This window comes from Dendropsophus ebraccatus, chromosome 10, assembly GCF_027789765.1.
Source record: "Dendropsophus ebraccatus isolate aDenEbr1 chromosome 10, aDenEbr1.pat, whole genome shotgun sequence".
Lineage (NCBI taxonomy): Eukaryota > Metazoa > Chordata > Amphibia > Anura > Hylidae > Dendropsophus > Dendropsophus ebraccatus.
Genome location: NC_091463.1, coordinates 16,529,310 through 16,553,591, shown reverse-complemented (window position 1 = coordinate 16,553,591; position 24,282 = coordinate 16,529,310). Strand labels below are relative to the sequence as shown.

The window sequence follows — 24,282 nt, the reverse complement described above, 5'->3', positions numbered from 1 at the left end:
AGCAGCACCAACGTTTGGCCAATGACAACAAAATGCTCTGTAAACCAAAAACTTTTTGTGATTCCTGCAAGCGGTACGTAGTGGCTAATACCGACCATGAGTGTAAAGGATTGTCATGTAATGTCTGCGGTGTAAGTCTCGATATGTATGCCGGTCACCAGTGTTATATGCAGCCTTATAACCCACCAGACAAGACCGACAAATATATTATCTACAACTATGTGTGCCAGCTGGAGAAGGACACACATGTACCATACTTCATCCATTGCACTACACTGCAAGGAGGCATTACTTGGGAATTTGAGGGCAAAAAATGTCTACGAGAATTTGTTCAATTCTTCACCAGTGGTAAATTTAATGGATTCACCTTCATCGGCCATGATACTGGCAGGTATGACGTCCCCTTTGTTGTTCAGGCACTGATTGAAGAAAAGCTACAAGTAAACCTGATCACACGAGGCCAGAGAATGCTTTTTGTAAGTCTTCCACATCTGAACCTAAAATTCATAGACTTTCTCAATTTCCTACCCATGAGTTTCAGCGATCTACCTGCCGTGATGGGTCTTTCAAGATCAGGAGGATACTTTCCTCATTCTTTTAATACTGAAGCCAACCAGACCTACGTAGGCCCCTTACCGCCTATCAAGTATTATGACGTGGACTACATGACCCCAGGCGATAGGAAGGTATTTAGGGTGTGGTATGAGGAACGCAAAAACACCATGTTTGATCTGAAGTCAGAGCTGAGGTCACACTGTCAACAATCGGTGGAGGTGCTGAGGCAGGCTAGTGAGCGATATCGAGATCAAGTAATGGAAGCCAGCAAGAAACAAGTTACAGTATACTGTAAACAGGCAAAGAAATATTTAGGAGTGGACAAATGCGTTGACCCCTTTCAGCTGATTTCCTTACCCTCTGTCTGTATGGCAACGTATAGTTTCAACTTCCTTCCCAAGGATACAATAGCCATTTTACCTTGCGATAACTACCACAAGTCTCAAAAGCGTACCTCGACCCCAAGCATTCAGTGGTTGATGTATGTCACCCACACGGAGAACATCACCATACAGCACGCTTTAAATGGTGGGGAAAAGTGTGTGGGCAAATATTCATTGGATGGCTATGCCCATGTTGATGGCAAAGATATAGCCTTTGAATTTCTCTACTGCTTTGGTGGCTGCCCGGTTTGCCACAAAAAAAATGACTGCGGGGATGTCCCAAAATCTGCCTACAGTCAGACATATCATACCTTCTTGGCCAAAAAGCAGTACCTGCTGCGTTGTGGATTCACAATTCGTGCAATGTGGGAGCATGAGTGGAAGGAAATGCTTACGAATAACGGGATACTTCAAAATTTTCTTCATAGAAAGAAATTCCCGACCTCACTAGACCCTAAGGATGCCCTATATGAAGGTAAAGTTGAGATTATTAAGTTGTATTACAAAGCAAGGCCAGGAGAGTCTATACATCACTACCAATTTACCAATCTTTACCCATTTGTCAACAAAACCAAGACGTATCCTGTGGGCCACCCGGAAATCATTTATGAAAACTTTGGTCCTATTAACCAATACTTCGGCATTGCTAAAGTCAAGGTCTACCCACCGCGAGGTTTGTTTTTTCCAGTTCTACCAATGAAAATTAACAAGAAACTCTTCTTCACCCTGTGTTACCGGTGTGCCCTGAATGGTCAGGCGCAATCATGTTTCCACAACGAAGAGGAGCGCTGCCTAACAGGTACGTGGTGCACCATAGAGCTCCAGATGGCCATAGAGAAAGGGTATAGGATAGGCCAGATCTATGAGATTTGGAATTTCCCCAATAGATCAGATGATCTCTTTGCACCCTACATTAAATTCCACCGTCGGGACCACCAGGAGGCTTTGGGCTACCCAGACTGGTGCACAGATGACAGCAAGAAGCAGCAATACATCAACACTTTCCTTGAGAAAGAAGGAATACAGTTACGGGCTGAGAATATAATGGCGGATCCAGCTAAGAGGCAAATATCTGCCCTGTTTATAAACTCCTTGTGGGGCAAATTCGGCCAGAAGCCTAACTTACCCTACACAAGCATTGTGACTGACCCCGACAAGCTTTTTCGATATGTTTTCCAACCGTCCTATGACATTTCTGGGCTAACTTTTATAGACGATGAAACGGCAGCCGTCACTATGAAATTCACCAAAGAACACCCCAAGCCCAACAAGAATACAAACATCTTCATAGCCAGTTTTACCATGGCCCATGCCAGGCTGGATATGTACAGGCTTCTGGACCGACTACAGGAGAGATGTTTCTATTATGACACGGAGGGAGTCATTTTTGTAAGCAAAGACGGGGAGTGGACCCCTCCTTTAGGTGATCACTTGGGGGGAATGACTAGCAAGTTGCCACATGGCACACACATCACAGAATTTGTATCTACCGGGCCCAATACTTACGGTTACAGACTGAACACAGGTGACGTCTTCTTGAAAATTAAAGGGATGACTCTGAATGTGGATCGTACACAGGATATTAATTTTGATAGCATCAAAAAAAGAATCCTCGAAGAGCTACACTCCTAGATCCATCACTGACAAACAATCAAAATTAGAATTATAAGAAATTAAAGAAAAAGTCTGGCCAAATAAAAAAAAAAAAAAGGAGGTGGGGGAAATAAACAAACAATCTATATTTACTGGCCGGGTCCGAGAGCTCCGTGATGTGGTGCTGTGAGGGAACAGGGACCAGTAAGTATAGGTTGTTTAACATGTCCGCCCACCCCCTGCCTGCAGTCTAATTATTAATATGGCCGGATTTCTCCTTTAGGGTGCGTTCACACCTACAGGATCTGCAGCTGATTTTCTGCAGCAGATTTCAGTTAAATAACTGAACACAGCATCAGATTTGATGCTGTGTTCAGTTATTTAACTGAAATCTGCTGCAGAAAATCAGCTGCAGATCCTGTAGGTGTGAACGCACCCTTAGGGTATAAACCCACACGCCGTATAAGCAGCGTATTTACTGCTGCGATACACAGCAAATACGCAGCAAACACGCAGCAAATACGCAGCAAAAACGCAGCAGATTATATCTAAATAACTGAACACAGCATCAAATCTGTACCAACAAATCTGCTGCGTATTTGTTGCGTATCTGCTGTGTATACGGTGTGTGGGTTTGTACCCTTAAAGATAATTCTATATGGATACTTCTTAGTTATTACTACTGGGTGACAACTAATATGGCTGACAAAGGGTTCAGTAGTCTGGGAAAGTTGAAGGTCTCTGTGCATTAGAAAACAATTATCTTCCTATTTTCCCATTGTCAGGTCTATGATTGTGAATTGTTCTGTAGCGTTATATAATAGGCCCTTTCATAATAAATAATGATTTTCAGTATCGTACACGTTATTTAGTGCTCAAAGCCACAGGCCTGAATCCTGAAGTTTGTCTGTGTAAAATAAATTATAATCGAGACATAGAAACATATTGGCAGCAACCATCTGGGCCAGAGACTGGCTGTGGTCCTCCTCCCAAGTCCTTGTCTCTGAAGCAGTAAGAAAAGAGAAGAAGATTGGGGGATTGTAAGTAGCTAAACGGGAGCAGTGGAGGATCAGGGCTAGGTGAGTATGTTTTTTTATATTCACTCCCCAGCATAATGATTTTTACACTAGGGATAGAATACCCCTTTAAGGATAGACCATTAAAAACCACAGTCCTAGGAAACCCTTTATAGGATGTCTATCAGTTTGGCAAACTAGTTTTACAGAATAAAATAGAGCAGTATGAGAGTTGAACTGTAATTTTCACTGATACTCTTTTAGAGTGAACAGGGTCATTTTTTTATTGCTTTATATACACGAAAAAATAATACAATGGCAAAAGAAGAATGTTTTGACTGTCAACACATGATACCATCTACAGCTATTGGTCCAACAATCACATAAGACACATGTTGACAGTCCAAACTTTTTTTGTTGTCATTGTATATAGTTTTTCTAGTAAAGATCGGTGTATATGGGAGGTGCAGTTTATTTCCCTTGAGTCTTTCTGCACATAGTTTAGTTGGTTTATCATGCAGGCCGGCACTCCAGATGAATTATATATAGATAGAGGTTAACTTTATATACTAGTAGTTTGAATATTACAGATACAGTAACCAATAAAACTTAAATTTTTAAAAAATGTTTTAATGCATTTTAGTCAAATCATATCACTTATATATGTAGTCATGTACAGAACATAGCAATACTAATGCACTGCAGTATATTGTCAAATTGCTAAACTAGCTGCCTATGGAGAGCAAACATGGCTGACTGACTGCCGTGACAACCAAACAGCACCCCAAGGGAACAGGGGCCACCTGTGCCTAGATGGGACCAGCATGGGGATTAAACCATCTAGATGATGTGGTCGCTAGGCATCTATACTACCGTATGGGAATCTGACTCAGCTCCTGACATCATTTAATGAACCTTCTATGCCATGGGTCGCCAAATTGCAGGCCTAGGCCTCCAGCTGTTGCAAAACCACAATTCCCATCATACTCGGACAGCTACAGCTTTGGATTTGGCTGACCAGGCATGATGGGAAATGTAGTAATGCAACAGCTAGAGGGCCGCAGTTTGTAGACCAATGTTCTACACTCAGTTATGGTGCAGGTCATGTCACAGGATGGTTCATCTGGCTGTTCAATTCTAATATTGTTGGCCAGACATCCTATTTACACTGAGTGATGTGCGGCCCATAATGGTGAAAGGCCTGTAATCGGCCTGTGTAATGCGGCCTACAGAAGCTCATAGCATTGCTTACCTGTCTGCCCCAGGTCTGAAACCATAAAAAATCTATTACTAGGTCAGATAATAACTGTGCTTCCTTGTTGAGCAGTTGCTCAGCACTATAATACCCATAATGCATTTCTTTCTCTTGACTGTTCATTAGAGATGAGCGTGATTCAAGCATGCTTGTTCGGCATTTCAATAACGGTGGCTGAAGAAGTTGTATGCAGCCCTAGAGGTGTCTGGAAAACATGGATACAGCCATAGGCTATAAGTTGTATCCATGTTTTCCAGGGCTGGTATTCAATTGTTGAACAATAGGAATCAAGCATGCTCCAGTCACCCTCATCTCTACTGTTCATCACAGCCCTCCTACAACACTCCTGCCAAGACAGCACACTCTCTTTGTCTTTAGAGCAAGTCTACAAAGCTGCTGTATTCACTGCCTGCTCCTCTGCCTGTGGCATTGAGCAGCCCAAGACAGCATGGTAAAAACACACCTCATTTTTCTCTAAGGGCATGTGCACACTACGGAATCCTGGCGGATCACACGCTGCGGAATCCGCAGCTCACGGGTGTGCGCATATCCACCTGTGCCATAGACTTCATTCTTCGTGCGGACAGCGGAAACTGCCTGTGCATAGAATGGAGTCTATGGCACAGGCGGATATTCGCACGGCCGCGAGCTGCAGAATCCGCTGTGGGTGATCAGCCAGGATTCCGTAGTGTGCACATACCCTCACGGTGCGTTCACACTGAGAAAAATAGGCGGAAATTAGACAGGCAGAATTCCGAATGGAGTCCGCTCAGGATTTCTGCCCATTTACCTCATTGTGAATGCACCCTAAATGTCCCAATAAAGTTATATATTTATGTCAGTGATATATATGTGTGTGTCAGTGATAGCTGGGTACCCGCCGCAACCGCCAAGACCCGAGTCAGATCTCAGCAGTTAAAGTGACTGTACCACCAGGCCCAGGCTGAAGCACTGGAGACGGGCCGACCCACCCCCAGTTGGAAGAAACCCCAGCCCCTCCAAGACGTGACTCCATTAGAATCAATGGAACCCTATCATAGAGGGGTGGGGGTTTCCTCCCACTAAGGGTGGTTCGGCCCGCCTCCAGTGATTCAGCTTGGGCCTGGTGGTACAGTCACTTTAATCCTAGAGATGCTGCAAGCAATACGATTGCAGCATCTATAGGGCAGAACAGAGGGAGAATTCTCCTTTTGTTTACCATCACCCCGATGGTTACTATGACAACTTGATTCCTCCAGTGTCATAGCTACAGTGGCTGATCAGGCTCAGCCCCAAGGCAGTACCTGATCAGCCATACCCATGACAGGCACATTACATTGCAATTAGGCCATTAGATAGTGAAGTTCCCATGGTGGGGCGGTGAAATAAGGTAAAAAAAAAGTTTAAAAAAAAAAAAACAACACAGGGGATATTTATCAAACATGGTTTAAAGTGAAAACGGTCTCAGTTGCCCCTAGCAACCAATCAGATTCCACTTTTCATTCCTCACAGACTCTTTGGAAAATTAATGGTGGAATCTGATTGGTTGCTAGGGGCAACTGAGCCAGTTTCACTTTACACCATGTTTGATAAATCTTCCCCATAATCCAGATATCCCCCAATGCATAAATAAATGTAGAAAAAAAAAGGACACATAGTTAGTATCGCCTTGTGCGTAATGACGTTGGCAATAAAATTGGCACATGTATAAACCTGCACAGTGACCGCAAAAAATTCCAAGTTAGAAAAATACTAATTTTGTCATTTTTTCTTGTTGGGGGTAAATCGAACAAAAACACACTGATGCCAGTACTATTAGTAAGGTACAGTATATGTCTTGGGGTGATAGTGTTATACTGCAATGTCCCTTTAAGAAGGGTTTCTTGTACACACATATCTTTAGCACATGGCATGTCTCTCAGGATTAGCGGTTACCTGCATACAGGAAAGTACAATGCAAAGGTGCAATTAACCCTTTAAGCAAGTGATCAGCTCCCATATACTATACACACATCATTCTTTTTACCTGGTGCCGACACTTGATCATTGTGAGCTGCTCCACACCGGCCGCTCTAGTAAACATGTCACTGGTTACGATGGGGCAAAGGTTCTGGTAAGGGGCAGTGTGCACTGTACTGTACACTCACAATGGAGCAGCTCCTCACCCAATCCTGGGCAGCATTTCCAGGAGGTGTGTGCACAAACAGAGGAGGAGGCGGCAGGATGGGGCGCTCTCCCAGGAAAAGCGTGATTCCTGATTACTAGCAGCACGCTGGTCATTGAGTGCAATGGACCCTGATAATCAGCTGATAGCAAGACTTCAAAGAGAGTCTATGGGGCTGGATGAAGATGGCTACAAATATGGGTCTAGTAAGGACATAGGAAGGGGAAGTTAACTCCTAACCAGTGGTCCCCTAGCTGTTACATAACTACAACTCCCATCCTGATCTGTTCTGGAAACATCAAAAGTTCTGATTGGTTGGGGTCTGGGCAATATCTGTCTCCTGAGAGTGAAGCGCTTAACAGAGTGCTTCTCCCAGCTAGTGATCAATGGGGTCACTTTAAAAGTGAATGAGGGTGCACAACCTGCCGCCCTCAGCTGTTCCAATACTACAATTCCCATCATGCCTGGATGCCCTTTGTTTGTCCAGACATGATGGGAATTGTAGTTTTGCAACAACTGAGGGGTGGCCGGTTGTTCACCCCCACACTTTTTAAAGTGCCTATTAAAAGGGGTCTTCTCATGAAAACAATTCATCCCTAGATTTTCTAGAATATAATGGGTCCAGCCTTTCAGTCCAGTTCTATTAAAGGGGTTGTTCACCATAATTTTTTTTCTTTCAAATCAACTGGTGCCAGAGATTTGTAATTTGCTTCCATTAAAAAATATTAAGTCTTCAATTACTTATCAGTTGATATATGTCCTGCAGGAAGTGGTGTCTTCTTCCCAGTCTGACACAGAGCTCTCTGCTGCCACCTCTGTTCATGTCAGGAACTGTACAGAGCAGTATAAAATCCCCATAGAAAACCTCTCCTGCTCTCCAAACTGAAAAGAATACCACTTCCTGTAGGACATACAGCAGCTGATAAGTACTGGAAGACTTGAGATTTTTTAATAGAAGTAAATTACAAATCTCTGGCACCAGTTGATTTAAAATAAAATTATTTTGTTGAACTAACCCTTTAAAGTAAATGGAATTAAGCTGTAATATTACACATATCCAAAAGACAGGGGTGGCGCTGTTTTTTTTTTGGAAGAAAGCAACTAAGTTTGTCTAGTCCTGGATAACCCCCTTTATTGTAAAAAAGGGGGTGTCATGATAAGACAAACCCTTTAATAATATCAAGAAACTGCTGTGTTCTATAAGATTTGACCTGTAAATGTGTCTTTACAGACCTGCAAGTAACAATTCCAATTCCTTCCATTACAAGCTGTAGGGAATAGAGCAAACCTGTCAGCAGAACGCAGGCTGTCATAGTCAGAGGAAGTAACAGGGTTAACCCCTTGGTCTTACCTTAAAGCACGACTCCATTCAAGCCGCCAGGTTGCAGGTGTGATCCTCCTCTGTATACTGTCTGTTTACAGCCGTGTATGTGAACTGAGGCAAAGGTCTATGACGTGAAGTAGAGGATATGTGAGAAGGCACAACACAGACTCGCTGGTCAGGTCACACACCCAAACATTACAATGCAGCTCTATTGTCTTCTGCTGGATACCTGATACCCTCCGCTATACGGGTATCGCCCACCGCCAAGATCCAATGGACACCTGTGTGATCGGGGAAGGTTCACATACAGCGGGTATCTGCCTCCCTTCTCTACATATAAGGCTGATATAGGAGGAGCAGCTGTACCTATAATGTACCACACCCAACCATGTACAACCAGTGCAAGTGCTACAGAGCACATGACCCTAGCAGACAGCCTGAGGCCTGTTAAAGGGGTACTCCGGTATCAGATTTATTTATTTTTTTTAAATAAGGCTATAACCCCAAGACACATACCCTATTAAGATAGTGTCATCACTAATAGTACAGCAGTCAGTATTGTTGCTCGATTTACCCCTGACAGGTAGTTTTTATTTCCAGTGTGGTATTGTCTCCAGCTCCTCCCTCTTTCCTCTGCTGGTAGGTGTTGTCTCCAGATCCTCTCTCTATCCACTGCTGGGAGGCGTAGTCTCGAGATCTCCTCTCTATCCTCTGCTGGGAGGTGTTGTCTCCAGCTCCTCCCTCAATCCTCTGCTGTGAGGTGTTGTCTTCAGCTCCTCCTTCTATCCTCTGCTTTAAGGTGTTGTCTCTAGCTCCTCCTTCTATCCTCTGCTTTAAGGTGTTGTCTCTAGCTCCTCCCTCTATCCTCTACTGGCACGTGTCTCCAGCTCCTCCCTCTATCCTCTGCCCTGAGGTGTTGTCTCCAGCTCCTCCCTCTATCCTCTGCCCTGAGGTGTTGTCTCCAGCTCCTCCCTCTATTCTCTGCTGTGAGGTGTTGTCTCTGAGCTGAAGCCCCACCCCTAAGTTATGTAATCACCTCTGACCAACCCCTAGAAGCTACCCTGCACACACACATATATAATAGATATACACACATATCTATCTATATCTATGATACAGAGATAGATAGTATGTATATATATTTTTTTATTTGGTCCAGAACATGACTGCCATCTTTAAAGCCGCCATATTGGCTGAAGGGTATGTTCTTCCATGGAGAAGGTGGTTGTGTAGCAAATCATAGAGGACCAGAATTGTCTCAGAATTCGATCATACAGATTTGCAATATGTCTTGCTGTTCAAAAGTTCAGCACCACGGACGACACATTGAACACATCAAATAGCTGTACATAACAAGGAACGTTCCCGACTGTTGTTGCTGAATCACTCCACAGACTTTGCACAGTTCCCAGATTTCTGAGCTAGAATATAAATGCACAAATCCCCGGTGTGATCAGCCGCTGCCCTTACAGCACCCAATACGTGTGATCCCGCCCTGGCACAGCGCCTGGACCTGGACACAGCAGGCTGGTTACATCTGGGCCCAAGGTTTGGCGTTGATTTTTTTTCCTCTCCGCCACCTACTGCGAAACTATAGTAAACAAGGTACTTTGTGAACTCACAGGATTACTGAGAGCATCTAGCCTGTGATAAGTGGGGGTACAAGGGGGGGGCTATAAATAAGACCCAACATACAGCACTGCACCTACTACACACTATGGGGGACATCTATGAAGAACGGTATATAAGTTCGCCAGTCCTACATAAATCCTGCCCCTTTTTTCCAAGGCATATTTACGTACATAGTAAACCCGACCGGGCCTGCACCACAAATCAATCAGGTGTAGATTAGTATCATGATTTACCCCTCAGGAGGGCATTCAGATTGGTGGTTATTGGTCTAACAGGGTCTGCCAGCCACGGTAGTAACTATGAGGAGATCAGCGACTGGCAGATGTGGTAAGATCACATCTTCCCCTTTAATCAAAACATTTGTGAGTTTAAATGGGGTTATCTAGATTTACAAAAACATGGCCGCTTTCTTCCAGAAATAGCTCCACTCCTGCCCTCAGTTTGGGTGTGGTATTGCAGCTCCGTTCCATTGAAGTGAATGGAGCTGAATTGTAATACCGCACACAACCTGAGGACAGGGGTGGCATTGTTTTTGCAAAAAAGTAGCTGTACTTTTTCTAATTCTGGATAACCCCTTTAAGAAGCGGTACTGGGAACCTTCTGAAGCTCCTATATACATGTACGTTACACAAGGCAGGTGTTTTCAGTGCAGAGTGGCTTACTTCTGAGAAGAGCAAAGGGACTGGACATTATTTCCCTAATATAATCCGTCATGGAGAGTCTGACCATTAGACGCTTTAGAGAAAACGCAGCAGGACTGGCAGAGAGTCATAGTCTCAGTAACAGGAGAAGAGGTGGACTGAGCATAACGGAACAAGAGCCTTAGGGATTGGGCTTGAACTGTAAATGTTGAAAATATTTTTGCAGAAATTTTAAAGGATTCTAAGAAACTCTGTAATAGGTTTTATTAGGCAAAAAAGCATCTTTCTATACTCAAAAAGCTGTTTTCTACCCCCCCCCCCCCCACTTATTCGCTCATTATCAGGCAAAGTTGTCTACATTACAGAGAAGCAAATTGAAGATGGGTTTTCTGAGTCCATTATATCCTATGGAGGAGGGAGGGGCCAAGGGGATGAGTGAGCAGGAAGAGCAGATAAGCAGCTGTACCGTTTGGAGACTGTCTGGGCACATAAAACACTGGATTCACAGGTCAGAAAGGTCAGTGCTTATCTGGGAGCTTGGTGAGAGAAGATTGCAGGGCGTTGTCCTGTGCAGGGGCTGCCTTTTCTCCTCTCTGTGCTCACTCATCCCCGTCGACCCCTCCTCTCTCCATAGAGCATAACACAGAAATCCTGCTTCTTCTGGAGGAGGAAAACAGCTACGAGTACAGAAATGACAATTACGCTCATTGAGTATGAGTATTGAGCATGTGACCCCCCCATTTAAAATTACAATTCCCATCATGCTAAAGCTTTAGCTGTCCATGCATGATGGAAAGTGTAGTCCTGGAACAGCTGGGGGCACAGGTTCCCCTTCCCTGCCCTAACTCAACACATTTAGGGGTTCAGGTCTCTGACTGGTCTTACAGAAGGGTGACGAGAACTCCGGCCTAGACAACAATGAATACAATGTACAAGAAGAGTAAGATAAGACTGTTTAATCTTCCCCTACATACACACACCATTCATAAAAATAAAAAAAAAATTACAGTGGAAATCCAAGCTGAGTTCCTGTTATCAGTGCTAGACAGCCATTCTTCATACTGGGTACATGAGTAGATGTATGTAACAAGTAGTAGTAAGAGGACAGATCAGCTCTGGGTGGCACACAGTGCCAAGGGGCTAATCATTACATAGACTTCCATGATGCAGGAAAGATTCATTGCTGGCTGCCACCGCAGGGCACACCTTCATATATTCTATTATAAGATCCCATGTCTCTGTACTAATCCAAGCAACCAGTCCTAGAGCTGTAAGCAATGAGCTACGTGGATGAATCACTCCTCCCTATACACAGCAGATGTGTACCGATATATATTATTTATTCCTCCTCAAAATACACGTTCAAATTCCGACTGGTTAGTGGCGGGGTTCCTCCCCTGATTGGCCGGTTGCTGGGGCATGTGACCGCCTCTTCTCCGGGGAGGAGCCAAGTATTCGAACATGGACTGGTTGTGGGTGGAGAGCATGTTCTTCAGGTCAGAAGGCATGGGGTCAGACCAGAAGAAGTCATGGTTGAGAGCATCGTCACTATCGATTCTCTGTGCTGGGTCCAAGACGAGCAACTTGTCTATAAGGTCTAGAGCGTATGCGTCTTTTACATAGGCTTTTAACCTTTCCTTTACTTTCCTCTTCTGACCTTTCGGCAGCTCAAGCTTTTGGTAGAGTTCATACTTGTCCACGTTTGGCCATACCTGCAAATATAAGAGAGGACATTAAAAAAACATACCCTGGTCTCAGAAATTCATCTCAATACATACAAGTTAAAGGGGTACTCTAGCTGAAAAATACAAAATCTCTTTTAAAATCAACTGGTGCCAGAGATTTGTAATTTAATCTTTCAGTACTTATCAGCTGCTGTATGTCCTGCAGGAAGTAGTGTATACTTTCCAGTCTGACACAGTGCTCTCTGCTGCCACCTCTGTCCATGTCAGGAACTGTCCAGAGCAGGAGAGGTTTTCGATGGGGATTTGCTCCTGCTCTGGACAGTTCCTGACATGGACAGAGGTGGCAGCAGAGAGCAGTGGAGAGACTGGACAGAATACACCACAGGACATACAGCAGATGATAGGTACTGGAAGACTGAAGACTTTTAAATAGAAGTAAATTACAAATCTCTGGCAACTTCTGACATCAGTCCATCTGAAATAATTCCCCCCCCCCCCCCCGCTGGAATACCCCTTTAGTATAGACATTATAGCTAATAGCCCTGTCTGCAGCATGTTCTTGCTTGATTCAACCCCAACAGAGGAGAGAAAGAAATGCATTCTGGGAACTGTAGTGCCAAGCAAATGTTCAACCAGGATGATTGTGGTACTGGAGTAGACAATATGCTTTTGATGTCTGCTATTGGAGCTTCAGATCCCATACTGTCCCCATTGCACTTGCACTCTGGGATCAAGCATCTACTGCTCTCTTAAAAGGGGTAGTCCAGAATAAGAAAAACATGGCTACTTTCTTCCAAAAACAGTGCCACATCTGTTCACAAGCTGTAAGTGGCATCGCGGTATCACAAAGCAGGAGGACAGGGGTGGCGCTGATTATAGAAGAAAGCAGCTTTGTTTTTATAATCCCGGATAACCCCCTTAGAAGTGTAACCAGGCAGACAACAGTAGTCAGTAGAGCCACAGTCTAAAGCGACCGATATCCCAGCTCAGCGGATGAAAATGGAGCAGACAGGATTAGATTGGGATCTGACAAGTATTGTGGTGAATTGTGGAATCCAATCATCAGCACCTATTGCAATGAATGGGTAACTGCAAACCTGTTTATGGTGTGTTTAGCCATTTATCTGACAGATTTTTGAAGCCAAAGCCAGAAACAGACTAAGGGTCCTATTACACTGAGCGATTTTTAACGATTAAAGACTAACGATTGCAAACGAGATTGTTTATCGTTAACCTGAAATTGTTCACCATATTACACAGAGATAATCGTTAGTTATGACAGTTACTATGATAGTTATTGCGATTGTTACTTTGATTGTTTTTCTGGGATCAGAAGGAATAAACGATAACAATGTGCAATTACACTGAACGATTAGTGAAAAAATCCAGAACCTGAGTGAACGAACGTGGAATTACAGCGAACGATTAACGATAATTTTAGGTTCAGATCTAAATCAACGACATATGAACGATTTTTTGATTGTTGCCTGTAATTACACAGAACGATTTTCACTTAAATTCAAACGATTTAACGATTTTTTGCACTATAATCGACCCGTGTAATAGGGCCCTAAAAACAGGAAACCGATCAAAAAGGAAAGACGGGGATTTCTCCTCTTCTCAAATCCATTCCTGGCTTTGGCTTTAAAAATCTGTCAGATAAATCTGTGTAAACATACCATTAGATTCAATGGAGTCTGCTCACTTATTTGTGATGGATACAGAAGATGAGCCTTGCTAAATAACCAGAGGGCTAAGCTTTGGTGCACCCCTGCAGCAACTATTCAAAGCTCGGCCTTTAACAGACACCAAATGAAAAGCCTGTCATGTGACTATGGCCATAACGTTCGGTGACTCTGGGACCATGATCAGCTATAGGTACTCTATAAGGTCATTGGAAACCCAAACTTTTTAACATATACACGACATGTCAGAAGTTGTGATTAGTGAGGGTCCGGCTGCAGAGACCCCACTGACTACCAGAATGGAAGGGGAGTAGTAGTGGCTGGCTGAGCCCTGTGCTACTTCATCAGGAAGCTGGCAGAGATAGAAGGGGCTTCCATTCATTCCAGTCTCGGCAGCTGGACCCTCACTGGTCAAACCTCTGACATGTTCTGCCATCTTAACCAATACTAACCTCGGGTGTAATGGAGCCACACAACTGGCTGATGAGGGTCAGCTGATGCTGCTCGGTGTTTCCCTGCATGATGGGGCTCCTGGTCCACATCTCTGCCATGATGCATCCAGCGCCCCATAAGTCAATGGGTGGTCCATAAATCCGCTCACCTGGTGGCCAAACAACAATATATAACAATTACTAATGGACAATGATCTAGTAGACGCATTGTGAAGATGTGGTTGGTACACTGTACTACAAGGAGTCAAATCCTGCAAAATAAGCCGATGCCAGACCTCATTGAAGTCAGTGGAATTTTGTGTATCCTATCTGCATAAGACTGGGAGCCCCCCTAGTTTCTGGGATGTAACCCCATAGCTTTACCTAGAAGCAGCTCGGGCGGCCGATACCAAAGTGTGACCACGCGGTTGGTGTATCTGTTGGGCTGGCTGTTTTTGGCCAGGCTGAATGCCCGTGCTAATCCAAAGTCAGCGAGTTTCAGGACTCCATCTCTGGTGATGAGAACGTTTGCAGCTTTCATGTCTCTGTGGAGGATCTGTGTAAAGAAGCAAAAAAAAAATAATAAGGTTCATCACTAAAATCCGCAGGTTCTACTGAAACTAGTGAATGACCCCCCCCCCCTATCCCTTCCACACCACTAAAAGATCAGACAAATAGATTAAAAAAGAAGATATCCCAAGAACGGTCCTCCGTCCTATATACTGTCTCTTAGTCTTCCGTATTTTGTAATCCTCATAAAAAAAGGGGGTACTGGCCAAGCACCCACATCAATTCTTTCCAATAAAATGGTATCAGAAAGTGCCAGAGATTTGTGATTTATTTCGATTTAAAAATAAATAAATAAATCACATATACTGTACTTATCAGCTGCTGTACGTCCTGCAGGAAGTGGTGTATTCTTTCCAGTTCAGAGAGCAGGAGAGGTTTTCTATAGAGATTTGCTCCTGCTCTGCACAGTTCCTGACATAGACAGAGGTGGCAGCAGAGAGCACTGTGTCAAACTGGAAGGAATACACAACTTCCTGCAGGACATACAGCAGCTGATAAGTAATGGACAATTTGAGATTGGCACTTTCTGGCACCATTTGATTGGAAAGAATTTTGTTCTTGCTGAACTACCCCTTTATGATTTTGCGGCTCACCTTGTTCCTGTGGATGTAGTACAGGCCGTTGAGAAGCATCTGCATCACTTTCTTGATCTCGGAGAGGGTGAACTTGACGTGAGTATTGCTCAGCAGTCCCGCTAGGTCGTGCTCACAGAAATCAAACACCAAGAAGATGCTTCCCTTGTATCTATTATACTGGTTCGCTGCGGGAGAAACTAGGTGGGCAAGAGAGTCTCGGAAAGGTTCTGACACGCACAGCAGAAGCTTATACATGGAGCATTAGTTAAAGGGTATCTGTCCCCTACACACATGGCAGAGAGGTCAGGCCAGCAGCGGGATGGGGACAGGCAGCGTTCTGTATGCTACTGGCCTCAACCTGAAAGCGACTGTGGCAGGCGACAGATGCACTTTATTATACGGCAAAGCTAACCAAGACCAAGGTGTTCTTATAGGAAGTCTATGATGATTGTGATCCATTGTCCCCCCCATGTAGTGATGGCAGGTGGGTAAGGTGGGTACAAATTGTTCCTAAACTTGGTGCAGCCCCCAGATTATTCCCCCCATCCTTGGTCTGGATTAGATTTGTCACTGATATAATATCTCTCAGTGCCAGGACGCAGAGGAAGAGAAGGCACAGACCCCCGCATCCCAGTAAAATCTCTGCACCCCCCCAGAAGGGGATAGGTGGGCATCCGAATCAGACAATACAAAGTTTAATCGACCAGAGAGACAAAGCATTCAGCAGACTTCCATTTCCCAACATCTACACACTAATGGTGGGTACACACTATGGAATCCACGTGGAGAAGTTACGGCGGATTCTGTCACTTGTACCGCTCACGGTGGCGCACATCTATGCCCATCCCATGGGCGGGCGAATTCCGCCGAAAGAAATGACATGTCAATTCTTTCGGCGGACAGCAGAATTAGCCCGGCCATAGATTGGCGTCAATGGCACGAGTGGAGATGCGCGCCACGTGAGCAGGTACAAGCGACAAACGTATCCGCGTGGATTCTGTGGTGTGAACCCACCCAATCATCGATCTTAAAGGGTTTCCCTTTTCAACACTTCGCACTCCTGCCGATCAGCTGTTTGTCAGAACGCAGGTGATAAGCTGCAATAACCCAGTATGGCCACTACACAATGTACGGCGCTGTCTGCTTAGTTTTACCGACTATGCTCTTGTTTTGGCTGATCGGAGGGGGTGTCGGAGTTCAAACAATCTTATATTGATGAGTATCCTGAGAATAGGTCATCAATAGGTTTTGCACAGAAATCCCCTTTAGGGCCTGTTTACACTGTGGAAAATCCAAGCGGAATCCGCGCCACGTACTCCACCCGGAATTTCACCTTCCTCACCGCCTCAATCTTAAGTATAGGGTGGGGATTCTGCTCTGACTTTCTGCAGTGTGAACAGGCCCTTAAAGTATATTAAAAAAAAAAAGGCACAATATGAGCTGCTAAATGTAGTAATGAGTAAGTAAGTTGTCTAATTTCATTGTGTACATCCAGCTACAACTCTCATCAATGTGTGATGAAAACTACATTAAAGATGTAATCCAGCAATAAAAACCATATCCCCTCTCAGGATGGAGGACGTGTCTGCTTGGGGGGTGGTCAGAGATGTCATAACGGTAAGTGGAGCGGTGGGTCAGCACGTGGCCTCAGCCGCTCCATTCATTCTCCATGGAGCCTCAGAGATAGATGAACACTGCTCTGCGGCTCTGTAGGGGTGAATGCAGAGTGTGCTGAGAGCCCCCATAGTCCACAAGGGGTGACAGGTCAGACCCCCGCCATCGGACACTGTCTGCTATCCTGCAGATAGGAATATGTTTTTATTGCTGTAATACCTCTTTAATGCTCCGAGCTGTGGGAGGCGCTAGCTCCCTCTTTGCCCCCTAGGTATAAGCTTTTGCGGCTTCCACACAGCAGAATAAGGTTCCACCATTGCTCTAATACCTTACTGATCTCCTGATTGTACCCGCTTAACAATAATCACTGATCCGCACATATAGCAATCATACGGGGGGCGATCTACACCCCACCCGGCAGCTCCCCAGATTCTAGTGACATTTCATGGGATTGCAAGCAGCAACACATACAATTAAAGGGATTTTCCAGGATGCACTTACTGCTATACACAAGGCGTTGAAATGTTCCCCCTTCCTGAAAGGGACTAAAGAAAGTTCACGTGGCCACATGACTGGTCACTGACCGTCACCTCCGCCATGTTTTATGGGTAACATTTCACAGCCATGTGTATCAGGGGAACCATTAATAATCTGAAAATCAAGGAGCAGCATTAGGGACCCGTCCTCAGTTCTGTGAGGATTAAACCACAGGCCTCCTTATCATAACTGGTGGGGACGGACTAGTAGCAGCTCAGACGAACTGGACAGAACGGAGGAAAAAGTCTGAGCGGTCCCAGGAGGTATCTCCACAGCAGGCTTGACGGACAGGTCTTCCCTGTTTCTATATAGGAAGGAATCAAACCAAGTGAAGCAGGGAGGAGTCGGCTGTGACCACCTAGATTATATGTCACCTTGTTCTGGGGTGGGCTCAAAGGGGGATTCCACTCAAACATAACTTTTGATATGTTGTGCCCATTGTGAGACAAACAATTTCTTCCATACTTGTTATCTATTCAGTCTCCTTCCCCCAGTTCTGAGCTGCTGCAGACACATAAATCTGTGCGTGAGCTTTTCTCTGTCTCCTCCTTTTCCTCCCTCCCTTCCGAGAAGGCTGATGTAAACAAGTCACTGGCAGGCTTTTTCTGCAACATTGTAGCTAGGTTTATCAGCAACTTGACCTCAGACCTCCCAGCATTACAAAGAAGCTACAAAGTTGCAGATAAAGCCTGTCAGGGACTTGTTTACATCATCTGTCTCAGCAGGGAGGGGGAGGAGGGGAAGACAGAGAAAAGCTCATACACAGATTTGTGTGTCTGCAGCAGCTTAGAACTGGGGAAAGGACACTGAATAGAACAAGTATGGAAGGGATTAGTCTCACCATGGGCAGCAACACATCAAAATCTATGTTTGAGGGGAAAACCCCTTAAAACTAATGTAACCCCTGTAGCTGGTTGTAATAATGTCCCTGTTTTATGCTGTCCACGGTTTTATGACAGGTTATCTTTAAAGGAGAAGTCCGGCAAAAGATTTTATTAAAGTCTTTTATTGCCCCCCAAAAGTTACACAAATCACAAATATACACTTTTTACGGGAAATGCTTTTAAAGTGCTTTTTCCCTGCACTTACTACTGCATCAAGGCTTCACTTCCTGGATAACATGGTGATGTCACTTCCTGGATAACATGGTGATGTCACTTCCTGGATAACATGGTGATGTCACTTCCTGGATAACATGGTGATGTCACTTCCTGGATAACATGGTGATGTCACTTCCTGGATAACATGGTGATGTCACTTCCTGGATAACATGGTGATGTCACGACCAGACTCCCAGAGCTGTGCAGGCTGTGGCTGCAGGAGAGGATGATGGCAGGGGGACACTGAGGGACACAGGGCACTGGAGGGACACTGAGCATCCCCCTCCCATCATCCTCCCCTGCAGCCACAGCCTGCACAGCTCTGGGAGTCGGGTCGTGACATCAGTGTTATCCAGGAAGTGACATCACCATGTTATTCAGGAAGTGAAGCCTTGATGCAGTAGTAACTGCAGGGAAAAAGCACTTTGTGCATTTCCCGTAATAAGTGTATAGTGGTGATTTGTATAACTTTTGAGGGGCAATATAATACTTTAATAAAAATTTTCACCAGACTTCTCCTTTAAATACTGCTACTGGTGCAGGTACTCTGTATGCTGTTCTGACCCATCACATTTTCTAAAGGTGCTTTGTTCAATGTACATAGCCATGGCTGATAACCCAGAGCTGCAGCAATAGTTGCACCACCGGGGCAGAAATGATGGGGGGGGGGGCACCTACTGCTGCAAAACCTATTTACTATCACTTGAGGGCTAGACCATTAAAGGGAACCAATCATCAGGGAGCTGTGCCTGGCATCTGTACGGTACTGGGGACAAGTTACACACCCACAGGGAGGTGATTGGTTCCCTTTAAAGGAGTTATCCAGGATTAGAAAAACATGGCCTCTTCTCCCAGAAATAGCACTTCTTCTGAGTTTGGGTTTTGAAGCTTAATTCCACTAAAGTTAAAGGAGATCATTTGTAATACCACACACAACCTGAGAATAGGGGTGGTGCCATTTTTTGTAACAAAGTAGCTGAGTTTTCCTAAGTCAAATAACCTCTTTAACTTTTGTACAGAGCACCTTTAAAAACACAACCAGGCAGAACTGCAAAGGAAGTATTGGAGTCTGCACATCACTATCCTCTAATGGGAGGTTTTGCAGATTATTAATAGTTGCCCAGAGCTTTAAATTTAAAGGGATACTCCAGTGATAAAAAGCATATGCTCTATCCATAGAATAGGAGGACTGTCTGGGGTCTTACAGGTCACAAGAGTGAAGACCCACTGTCCCCACTGAATTAAACAGGGGGTCAGTATGTACTCCAGTCTATAAGGCCGCTATCTCCGCAGAAAACAAAAAAAATTGAGAAACTGGGTGACCGAGTGCTGACCCACTGCTCCATTTAGCGGGCAGAGTCTGGACCCCCTGGACCTATCCTGTGGACAGGAAACAAGTGTGTTATTTAGGCTGGAATACCCCTTTAAAGCATTTTTTAGCAGACCTAAAAAAAACCTTTAACTGCTGGCACTGAATAGGGTGTAACTAGTATTTAGCTAGTGACCATGCTCCCCATTGTCACCCGGTTGCCAAGCACTACACACATGCAGATATTGGGGCACAGAATATTCGTTACCTTTGGTTCTGCAGATCTCAATCAGGTTCACAACGTTTTCGTGTTTCAGGAGCTGAAGTATTTTGATTTCACGTAGAGCGGTGATCGGGAACTACGGAGAAGATGGAAAAGAAATAGTTATACCTGGTCCTGATAAAGCTGGGCCGTCAGCAATATGGCCGATATCCTAACACAGAACATCTGGCCCTGAAAGTACAATAAGGGCCAGTTCACATGGAGCATAATCTGCTGTGGAGTCCCGCCTGCTTCAGTGTGACACTGTTTCTCTATGGGAGGGCTCGCGCGCCTCTGCTTCAGTCGCTCTCCACTCAAAGAACTGACAAGTCAATGAGTGGACAGCAGCAGAGAGAGGAGGCGCATGAGCCCTCCCATAGAGAAACAGTGTCACACTGAAGCAGGCAGAGAGGTCCACAGCAGAATTCCACTGATTTTACTCCATGTCAACTGTCTCTAAAGAGGTACTCCAGAGAAAAATCAACTGGTGCTAGAAAGCGACAGATATGTAATTTACTTCTATTACAAAGTCTCAAGTCTTCAAGTACTTATCAGCTGCTGTATGTCCTACAGGAAGCAGTGTATTCTTTCCAGTCTGAAGAGGAGGAGAGGTTTTCTATAAGGGATTTGCTGCTGCTCTGGACAGTTCCTGACATGGACAGAGGTGGCAGCAGAGAGCACTGTGTCAGACTGGAAAGAATACACCTTCCTGCAGGACATACAGCAGCTGATCAGTCTTCTAGTACTGGAGATTTTGTTTTTTATAGAAGAAAATTTTAAATCTCTGGCACCAGTTGATTTAAAAGAATTTTTTTTTTTTTGCTGGAGTCCCCCTGGGGACCCAGCAGCAGGTCCCGTATCGTGGCGCTCCGGTTTCTGGCAGCTTCCTGGTGTCTGACGCAGGCTCGAGACGTGACGTCTCAAGTCCGCTCAGCCAGTAAGTGACAGAGGCGGGATCTGAGCGGACTTGAAACGGATCCCACCTCTGTTACTGACTGGCCTCTCCTGACCTCAGTTTGGGTGTGGGTTCTCCAGCTCAGTTCCATTAAAGTGAAGAACAGGGGTGACGCTAATTTTGTAAGAAAGCAGCTGTGCTTTTTCTAATCTTAGATACTCCCTTTAAGAGGCAGCACATGGCTATGAGTGAATGTTATAGGTCCCATAGACTCGGACTCTCCGCTTACCCCTTCTTTCTCATTCTCCATCAGAACCTTCTTCAGCGCCACCTTCTTCCCCGTCTGTCGGTGTTTGGCTTTAAACACTTCACTAAAGAGAAGAGAGAAGCGACAGGTTAGAGAGCGGCAACACTCAGGTGACTACTATACATGTCACTTAGATGGTACGCTGCCTCCACCCATGCCGTGACATCACCTGAACTGAGGGATACCAGCCACTATACACAGGCTGCTGTACATGATGAGGTGGGTTACCAGGAACTCTCACGGACAATGAGTCCCCCAACAGCCATAACCTTGGTGATACTGTGGATCTCTCATTGCCCAGGGCAACCAATCACAGCACCGCTTTCATTTTCTGCCAACAAAATGGAAACCTGAGAGAGTCACGTCAGCCAATCACAGCCTGGCTCTCGCCACGTCACGTCAGCCAATCACAGCCTGGCTCTCGCCACGTCAGCCAATCACAGCCTGGCTCTCGCCACGTCAGCCAATCACAGCCTGGCTCTCGCCACGTCAGCCAATCACAGCCTGGCTCTCATCATATCACGTCAACCAATCACAGCCTGGCTCTCATCATATCACGTCAACCAATCACAGCCTGGCTCTCATCATATCACGTCAACCAATCACAGCCTGGCTCTCATCATATCACGTCAACCAATCACAGCCTGGCTCTCATCATATCACGTCAACCAATCACAGCCTGGCTCTCATCATATCACGTCAACCAATCACAGCCTGGCTCTCATCATATCACATCAACCAATCACAGCCTGGCTCTCATCATATCACATCAACCAATCACAGCCTGGCTCTCATCATATCACATCAACCAATCACAGCCTGGCTCTCATCATATCACATCAACCAATCACAGCCTGGCTCTCATCATATCACATCAACCAATCACAGCCTGGCTCTCATCATATCACATCAACCAATCACAGCCTGGCTCTCATCATATCACATCAACCAATCACAGCCTGGCTCTCATGTCAGCACCGCAGTGACCTGCCCCCTGATTGGCTGCTGCAGACACGTTCCGCGCGCTCTCTCTCGGGTGTAGCGCCCCCTGATTGGCTGCTGCAGACACGTTCCGCTCTCTCGGGTGTAGCGCCCCCTGATTGGCTGCTGCAGACACGTTTCGCTCTCTCTCTCTCCCGGGTGTAGCGCCCCCTGATTGGCTGCTGCACACACGTCCCGCTCTCCCGGGTGTAGCGCCCCTCTGCCGCCCCCCTGCCGCTTACCCGAATGTCCCCTGACCGATCTTGGCCAGCCGCTCGTACTTGGAGACCTCATCGCAGTACGGGAACTCCAGCGCGTCGTAGTTCTTCGCCATGGCCGGGCCTGAGGAGGCCGAGGGAGGAGGCTCAGAGGCGGACGGACCGCGACTCTCCGATTCCGGGCACAGGCCGCCGACCCCCGGCCTCTCCCGGTGCTGAGCGGAGGAGTTCAGACTGGAGGCCTCTAGGAGCGATGCAGACGACTCGAAATCCAGGCCCTTACAGGGAGAGCGAGTCCTACCGGGAACACCGTGCGCGATCACTAAGATCTCCGGTCCGGTTATGGAGATACAGGCCCGATAGAGAAAGGAGCGGAAGTGAGGCGCTTGGTCTACAGTGATGACGTCACACAAGGAGGCGGGGCTTCAAGTGACCGCGGAATCTTCGCGTCTCATTGGCTGGGTGGTCACGTGCTTCTGCCTGCAAGCCACAACATCCACGGCCATCAGCTTTATTTAATTTTTTTTTATCACTTTTTTTTTGCTGCGAATCTGAAATCAGTGTCGTGAGAGAAAGCGAAACACCATCACGTGACTAGGAGCGCAGCGATAGTCGTACAGTAAGAGTTGCCCATAGCAACCAATCACAGCTCAGCTTACATGTTACCAGAGAAATGTGAGAAGTGAAAGCTGAGCTGTGATTGGTTGCTATGGGCAACAAGAGGGCGCCATGAATCTCTCACAATTTTAGCGTTTCTTTGTGTGTTTTAATGCTATTTTGGGGTACATATACATACATGTGGGGGGCGCTCTCTGTGTGGTATATATAACATCATTTCATTCTGGGGGTCAGAACAGTTATGGTGAGTTATACACTTTTTCTGTGTCCCCGGCTATGTTCACACCTTTTTTTTTTTTTTTTTTGCTGCATTTTCTTACTAAATTAAGGGAAATAGCCCTATATGTGCATTTCCCAATTTGTCTAACTTTCCATAAGTAATAACATATTAAAAAATTCTTTTGGCCAAACTTCTCCTCTAAGTTCTATTGAAGTCGGACGTTTTTTCACACATGGCCATTTTTATAGATGTTATACAGCCGTAAAGTTAAAGGGCTCTTCCAGCGACAGAAAAAAACTACAGACTGGTAAAAAAAAAAAAAAAAAAAGTTGTACTTACCTGCCCCTGACCATTCACTGAACCTTCCTGGTTTCTGTCCTCACCTTGTATCCACTCACTGTCTATAGTGGTCGCCCGTCTCAGGGAGTGATTAGCTGAGGGGAAATAACATCACACCAGGGACCGGTCAGTGTCAGGACATCAGCAGCAGAAGATCAGGGCAGAGGAGTGTGGTTTCTTGCATTTGACATTTTAAAAATTTTACGTGAGCTGGAATACCCCTTTAAGCCCTGACTTGTGTCAAAATTGTTCAGGTTCGTCAACGTTTTCCAAATCTGAACACTTTGGGGGAGATTTATTAAACCTGGTGTAAAGTGAGACTGGCTCAGTTGCCCCTAGCAACCAATCAGATTCCACCTTTCATTTTCCAAAGAGTCTGTGAGGAATGAAAGGT

At 45.4% G+C, this 24,282-nt stretch overlaps 3 protein-coding genes across 5 annotated transcripts in view; 1 reads left to right on the top strand and 2 right to left on the bottom strand.

The window, feature by feature from the left end:
• Positions 1-8,329, bottom strand: part of FPGS (folylpolyglutamate synthase) — a 28,776-nt gene extending 20,447 nt beyond the window's left edge. The window contains exon 1 of one of the 2 annotated variants that reach the window (XM_069943837.1): positions 8,297-8,329. In XM_069943837.1, the coding sequence (XP_069799938.1) occupies positions 8,297-8,314 (18 nt within the window). In that variant the 5' untranslated portion in view covers positions 8,315-8,329. Of the gene's footprint in view, positions 1-6,807; positions 6,895-8,296 lie in introns of those variants that run through there. The other variant, XM_069943836.1, reaches the window with a different exon arrangement.
• Positions 8,330-11,483: 3,154 nt separating this feature from the next.
• CDK9 (cyclin dependent kinase 9) lies at positions 11,484-23,169 on the bottom strand. 2 transcript variants are annotated; one of them, XM_069943039.1, is made up of 7 exons: positions 22,736-23,169; positions 21,495-21,576; positions 20,317-20,407; positions 15,507-15,673; positions 14,728-14,899; positions 14,365-14,513; positions 11,484-12,254 (listed from the first exon to the last, which is right to left on the bottom strand). In XM_069943039.1, the coding sequence occupies exons 1-7, from the start codon at positions 22,825-22,827 to the stop codon at positions 11,892-11,894; spliced, it is 1,116 nt and encodes a 371-aa protein (XP_069799140.1). In that variant the 5' UTR covers positions 22,828-23,169; the 3' UTR covers positions 11,484-11,891. The 2 variants fall into 2 exon arrangements, with proteins under 2 accessions (XP_069799140.1, XP_069799139.1); XM_069943038.1 differs by having other exon boundaries at positions 15,507-15,685; positions 22,736-23,161.
• The window catches only part of SH2D3C (SH2 domain containing 3C), a 45,945-nt gene continuing 44,292 nt past the window's right edge, over positions 22,630-24,282 (top strand). Inside the window, exon 1 of the mRNA XM_069943033.1 lies at positions 22,630-23,573. The gene's annotated coding sequence lies outside the window, so the exon portion shown is untranslated. The remainder of the gene's footprint in view (positions 23,574-24,282) is intronic.